The 7500-nt window shown below is 47.3% G+C and overlaps 1 protein-coding gene across 1 annotated transcript in view; it reads right to left on the minus strand.

Moving 5' to 3' along the window:
• Positions 1-5992: 5992 nt before the first annotated feature.
• The window catches only part of LOC128013317 (biotin--protein ligase-like), a 22522-nt gene continuing 21014 nt past the window's right edge, over positions 5993-7500 (minus strand). The window contains exons 7-9 of the mRNA XM_052596224.1: positions 7314-7428; positions 7029-7242; positions 5993-6810 (exon numbers count right to left, since the gene is read on the minus strand). Coding sequence (XP_052452184.1) covers positions 6642-6810; positions 7029-7242; positions 7314-7428 — 498 coding nt within the window. The 3' untranslated portion in view covers positions 5993-6641. The remainder of the gene's footprint in view (positions 6811-7028; positions 7243-7313; positions 7429-7500) is intronic.

Here is a 7500-nt window from a genome sequence, read left to right on the forward strand (position 1 = left end):
GTGGATGATGTGCTGGCGGTATGAGGTCCACGACTCTGCCCCATAAAGAAGAGTGGAGAGACATACCGCATTGTAAACAGCAACCTTGGTACTGACCTTCAGGTTACGATTTTCAAAAACCCTGCTGCGTAAGCGTCCAAAAGATGATGAGGCTTTATTTATCCGAGTGTGTATTTCTGTGTCAAGGGAGCTGCTTGAGGACAGAGTGGAGCCGAGGTAGGTGAAGTGGTCCACTGATTTAAGTGGAACACCATTTATGTGAAAACTGGGGGGTGTGGGAACGAGGGTGGTGAGATGGAACATGACCTCGGTTTTTTGAGTGTTAACCTGTAGGCCGAAAGATTGGTACAGACTGGATATTGTTTTAAGGGCGTACTGCATAGAGTCTGGGCTGTGGGCTAAGACTGCACAGTCATCAGCATACTGAAGCTCACAGATCTGGCGGGTCTTTGTCTTTGTGTGAGCTTGAAGCCGACGAATGTTGAAAAGGCTTCCGTCAAGTCGGTATTCCACATGGACACCGTCTTCATGTCCCAGGACACGGTGGAAAAGGCAGGTGATGGCAGAGAGGAGGATGTTAAAGAGCATCGGAGCCAGGACACAGCCTTGCTTCACCCCAACGTTTACCCCGAAAGACTCTGATTGGAGTTCTCCCATGAGGACTCTGGCTTGCATCCCGTCATGCAGCTGCTGTAGGATGCTGAGAAACTTGGGTGATACCCCAATTTTGGATAGGTATTTCAAGAGCAACTCACGGTTGATGGTGTCAAAGGCTTTGCTGAGATCGATGAAGGCTACGTAAAGGTCTTTGTGATGCTCTCGACTCTTCTCCAGCAGCTGCCTCAAGACAAAAACCATGTCTGTTGTGGATCTGGTCTTCCGGAAGCCACACTGCGTTTCCGGAAGCACAGCTTCCGAGATGTGCTCAACCAGTCTGCTGAGCATGATCTTGGCCAGTACTTTCCCTGCGATGGAGAGGAGAGATATCCCACGGCTGTTGCCACAGACTGCTCGGTCTCCTTTCAATGTTAGCATCCTTCCAGTCCTGTGGGAGGGTCCCATGTTCCCAGATGTTTTGAATCAGGAGGTGCAGGCGACGCGTGAGGGTGTATCCTCCATGTTTGAAAACCTCTGCAGGGATTCCATCGGGTCCAGCGCTTTTGTTGTTTTTCAGACCTGAAATAGCTTGCCGGAGTTCTGAGAAAAGTGGTGGAGTATCCAGGTGCATGGTTGGTGGCAAGTCTGGCAGATTATCCAGGATGTGTTGGTCAACAGGGTTGGTGTGGTTGAAGAGATTCTCAAAATGATTTACCCAACGGGCAAGAATCTCGTGGCGGTCCTTGAAGAGCGTGGACCCCTCAGCTGATCGGACTGGAGCAATCACCCGCTTCCTGGGGCCGTACAATGCTTTTATGGCATCGTAAAAGCCTTGAGTGTTATTGCAGTCTGCCAGGTTTTGGATTTCGTGTGCCTTTTTCACCCACCAGATGTTCTCCATAGTCCGAAGGGCTTGCTGGGTTTCTGCTCTTACAGCAGTGAAGGTGGCTTTATGGGTAGGAGATCCAGGGCAGGACAAGAAAGCTTTATGGGCTTCATGCTTGGTCTTAAGAAGTGACTGTATCTCAGCTGAGTTGCAGTCAAACCAGTCCTGGTAATGTTTCCTTGATTGGCCAAGCACCTCTGAAGCAGCGTTATGAATAGCCTGGCGTAGAGCTGGCCAATCAGCTGATTCCTCCGGGATCATGTTGAGGTTTTCAGCAAGGAGCCGTCGGAGGTTGTCTTTGATGGTGAGGTTGTTCAACGCTGTGCAGTTTAGTTTCTTGTTTGGGGCTCGCCTCGGAACACGAGGTTGAATACTCATGAGTAATTTGGATCTGACCATGAGGTGGTCAGTCCAGCACTCAGCTCCGCGCATAACACGAGTGGTAAGGACATCTCGTCTATCCTTTTGACGGACAATCACGTAATCCAGGAGATGCCAGTGTTTTGAGCGGGGGTGCTGCCAGGTGGTCTTGAGCCTGTTCTTCATCTGGAAGATGGTGTTAGTGATGACCAGCTGGTGCTCTGCACAGAGAGAGAGGAGTCTGAGCCCGTTGCGGTTCATTTTCCCCACACCATGCTGGCCGATGACTTTACTCCATACCATATGCTCCGTACCCACTCTAGCATTGAAGTCTCCCATGAGTATGATTCTGTCTGAAGCTGGGGTTTTCTGTAGGATGGCATCAAGAGCTCTATAGAAATCCTCTTTGATGTTGTACTCGGCATCAAGAGTTGGAGCATATGCACTGATGAGAGTGGCGAAGCATTCCTTTGCCAAGGGAATGCGCCATGTCATCAATCTTTCATTGATGCCGATAGGGGTTTCCGGAATGCGCTGCAGCAGTTTAGACTTCACAGCAAAGCCAACTCCATGATTACGACGAATGCCTTCGGGGACCCCCTTCCAGAAGAAGGTGTACCCAGCACCAGCCTCTGTCAAGGAGTCCTCCCCATGTAGTCTGGTCTCACTGAGAGCTGCAATGTCGATGTTATATCTTGCAAGCTCCAGGGCCACCAGTGCTGTCCTGCGGTGGGGCCTGTCCGGGGTTTCGACCAGGTCCAGCAGTGTACGAACGTTCCACGAAGCAATGCTTAGCTTATTTTTTTTCACTTTCACGCACACACACACACACACACAGACACGCATGCACGCACGCACACACACACACACACACACGCATGCACACAAACACACACACACACACACGCACACACACACACACACACACGCACACACACAGGACCAGAGACACACTTCTATGACTGGGGCATTTTGTGTAAACCACTTCGACTAAAAGTCTTTAAAAGCCACCAAGCACTTTTTTGCTGCGTGATGACGACGTGTGATTAAACACTAGAGTCAAATTTATTTCCACATTCTAGTTAAGCCATTTTGTTTTATTTTATGTAGAATGTATTAAAGTCAAATTAAAAAGATCTGTTGGAAGTTGTATTTGTAAATAAAACCCATTCTGTTCTCCCAAACATTTAAAGACCTGTTCCTATCAACTTATTCCACACATCATCTTGACTTTGTCTTAGGAAGGTCTTCATAAACTGCAGAACACCTGACTGAGGACAGATAGTATAGACTTATTTTTAACAGTTTCTCCATGCAATGATTCAGCTCATTTATAAACATGGATCATGAAAAATGTATTTTTGAATCTTGAATTACTTGTTTTGGTCATAAGTTAAAGGTACTGTTAGAAGTATACAATATAATATTAGTTACTTGTGTTAATCTTCACAAAGACTCACAGCCATAACCAAGATTGACAGACTGACTTCATGTAGCTAAAAATGTAGAGTCAGAGCTGTGCTTGCAACGACAGGGTTGTGGGTTCGACTCCCACTTCGAAACTGATCAAATGTGCACCAAGAAAACATTGGATTACCTGCATTACTAACCGGAGGTGACTCTGTCCATCAGGGTTGGTCAGACCCGGCGGGGCGTTTAAAGAAGAGCCCTGTCAGAACCACAGCAGCAGAGGGCGAGAGGACGAGCGGGTCAGACAGCATCAGGATCTCCAGAGCTTCGGCCAGCAGCACACACAGAGACTCCGGCTGTGTGCGACTAACACAGTGTACGAGGACAGGAACGCCAGACTCTCGGAGCAGAACCACACGCAGGAGAAGAGGCTGCTGGGGGCACAGAGCCCATACGTCTCTCTCAACCTCCACCACGTCTGGGCCAAACACGTCCCACCAGGACCCTACGCTCACAGCCATTTAACGGACGGTTACCGGAGTGAGGCGGTGAACCCGTACCTGTACCGGACCCAGAGCCAGAGCCAGAGCCATCGTGTTCCTCATTACATCAGCACGTCTGTCATCATCAGCAATGAGAGGTGACCCGCTCAGAACCACTCGTTCTACGGCTTATGCAAAACTACAGACCTTCTCTTCTCACACACACACACACACAGCAGTGTCCCCCGAAGGAGAGCCAGGAATATCTGTTTCTACACGATGAGCAGCTGAGTCATTCAGCGTCTCCAACATGAACCTTGTATTTGTTGAACATTATTGTTTGCTGAACTCATATATGCAAGACATTACCATCCACATGTTTTTACAAATTCTTAATATTTAAATATCTAATTTAGCCATAGCAAAAAAGCGAATGCTTCAGCAGAGGATTTCTGTAAAAATATCAGCACTTAAAGCTACAGTAAATGATTTCTGAGAGACACAAAGCATTTGGACAGAGCACAAAAACACACTCCTAGCCAATCAGCAGTAAGAGGTGTGTCCACTCATACTGGGGGAGGTGCATAGCATGCTAATGAATTTGGGGCGGAGCTATCAGTTTAGGGTTGTTAGTTTTGGTGATTATAAATATCAACAATGTTTCTCAGAAATCACTGTGTGTGTGTTCGGAGACCCAACAGTGTATGATGTCAAAGTACATTGAAAGCGATTCCGGTTCATACACACATATCTGAAGCTATTGCCATAGCGACAACAGCCTTTCACATTACTTTTACAGTGTTCCAAGAACGCCATTGGCTAGTGTCTGTGCTACAGTATTTGCATAGGCGAACTGATTGGCCGATGTCTGTGTTTTTTCAGAATTTTTCAATGCAACCGATCCACAATTCAGTTCAGCATCACATCAGCCGCTTCAAGCTGAACACAACCACTTGCTTCACCTTTTAATGGAAAAGTGTTTAAATTCTATGTGACCCAACTGGATCACCCCCCCCCCACAGCTGCCATTGGCCAGTCAGACAGACGGTCCCGCCCCAGACTCTGTGATTGGTTGAGTCAGAAAGTCAATGTTCTGATCAGTTTCACTACTCAAACTGAACACATCTCACACTTCAGCTTTAAATGAGCAACAATAGAAAGCTGTCTGCATGAGCGGGAATGACACTGATGAACCGCAAAAGATTTCTATGAACAATTTTGGAAAATAACCATTTAAAGGGTGCTGGTCCAGTTTTCTGTTGTTTAACAACCAATCCTAACCAGTCCCTCTCGTGTCCAACATCCTGATATTTAGCTGCTATAATGGGCATAATTACATTGGTCTAACATTGTGCAGCTTGAATATTTATGGTGCAAACCAAGAGTCTAACAGATGCAGCGGGTGTTACTAAAATGATTTTGAATCTCAATAAACATGAGATGTCACACGTGATTGTGTTGTGTGTGTATTATTCTCACTGTTATTAGCACTATTATTAGTGCAGGAACTTTGATCTGAGAAAAGCTCCGAGGCAGGCGACGGTTGGAGATCTAATACTGCTCCTGCAGAGGGCTCATACTTTCTTCTGTTTGTTTGTTGATGAAGTCTGCAGCGTTTTATGATTTTGAAGAAGAGCCAGCGAGCTCGGTGTCCGTCTCTGGGGACAGAAGATTGGAGTCTGGTATTAGAGATGATAGATTTGGTTTGACCTTCAGGACCCTGCAGCTGAAATTGTTTAACAGGATATTGTGGATGTGGCGTTTATGGATCTGAGGTGAGCTATTTGCGTAATGATTTCTAAAGGTTGAGCTCGCGTTTACTCAGCGTCATCAGTTTAAATATGCTTTTATGGTTAACTGCGTCCAGCCGAGGACTAAACCATCTGAAGAACCATAGCATAGATTTAATAAGAGCAATCGCTGCCAGTGTGATGAAAGTGAGAATGTGGGAGGCGATGAATGGGTTTGTAATGAGGTGAAAGATCTCAGACCGTTTAGCGACGCTCGGAGGAATATTTTCACCTCATCAAGACGAGCCTGAAGCACGAGGAGCAGATGACAGAAGAGCTGCTTCTGATGGAGGAACATGAGACTGCCAGGACCCCCCCCCCACACACACACACACACACTCTCACACACACACACACACACACACACTCTCACACACACACACACACTCACACACACACACACTCACACACACACACACACACACACACACACACAGCCTGAGGGAACAAACACACTGAACGATCAATCAGTCACAATCATTTTATTTCATTTTATACAACTCGGGAATGTCTTCTTTAAAAGGGATCATCTGTATCTGTTTACAAACCACAAATCATTACAAAATATTTAGATACTGATTACCTGACGTGATATGAATATACAAAATCACCTCGAAATTGAGCGTGCAACCAAATGAGAATTACAGAAAAAAGCATAAGTTTCCCCTCGTCAGTGTGCTGAGAATCTGCCTTTACTGTAAAACCAGTCTGTTCTTTAATGGGAAGAACCTTTTCCACTTAATGATTTCAAATCAATATTTTGGAGAGTTATAGGAGTATAATTTGATGATCATGTGATCACTCTGATCCATTACACCAAACACTGAACGAGACTGAAATACTGCTCATATTAAACCCATAAACATCCCTGCGTCTGTCTGCATGTAATGACCGCTTTATCCTCCATGAGAGTCACTGGTGCATGTTACTCTGCAGCAAACAACACACACTTCTCAAGACTCAAATCTCCTGTTCGAATCAGAACGGGTCGCAATCAGGCGCTGAAATTAGTTAAAACAAATCAGAAAGAGAAAGACATTTCTGCTAAATGAATTTGTATTAAATGAAGTTGTCAGTGTAGTTGTTTCCAGCTGTGGAGACGTGTGCTGGAGATCTTCAGCTGGTTTTGGTCACCACCAGGTTCCTCAGCATGTCGAAGGAGTTTCCGTCCGGCTGCACAGACACCACCTGATCTCCTGTCCTCACCTGCAGGAAACCGTTCTCATCCAGACCCACCACCTCAGCCTCGGGACCGTCCTCGCTCCAGAGACGCACACGCGTGCCGCTGAGACACAGACAGGGTCAGCACACACACACACACACACACACACACACACACACACACATACACACACACACACACACACACACACACACACACACACACACACAGACACACACACACACACAGACACACGCAGACACACACACACACACACACACACGCACACAGACAGACACACACACACACGCACGCAGACACACACACAGACACACACTCACCTGTGCACCCATCTCCTGCAGTAGAGCTGCATCAGAGCCTGCGGGCCGCGCAGCTGGAAGTCAGAGACGTAGCGCTCCAGCAGTGTGACCGACCGAGCGATCAGCTGATCCGGAGTCAGTGTGTCCAGGCTGTGGCCGTGCTCCCGGTTCAGCTGCAGCACCAGGTCGTTGATGCAGACGGTCGGGTTACTGTTGCTCACGTTGAACCCACAGCCTGCAGGAAACACCACAGACGTCACACACAGACACTGAAGAGACTGACCTGCTGACCTGTGGTGACCTCACCGATCAGGAGGCTGAAGGTTTGACCCGTGACGGAGGAGCTGACCAGGACCCCGCCGAGCTTCATCAGGTTACTGTAGTAGATGTCATTGGGCCACTTCAGCCGCAGGTCCACGTCCTGCAAAACACATCACAATATTACACATGATCATATAAAGGGACTGTTCACAGCAGGGGTGTGCGAGACTGA

Source organism: Carassius gibelio, chromosome B24 (genome assembly GCF_023724105.1).
Source record: "Carassius gibelio isolate Cgi1373 ecotype wild population from Czech Republic chromosome B24, carGib1.2-hapl.c, whole genome shotgun sequence".
NCBI classification, from domain to species: Eukaryota; Metazoa; Chordata; class Actinopteri; order Cypriniformes; family Cyprinidae; genus Carassius; species Carassius gibelio.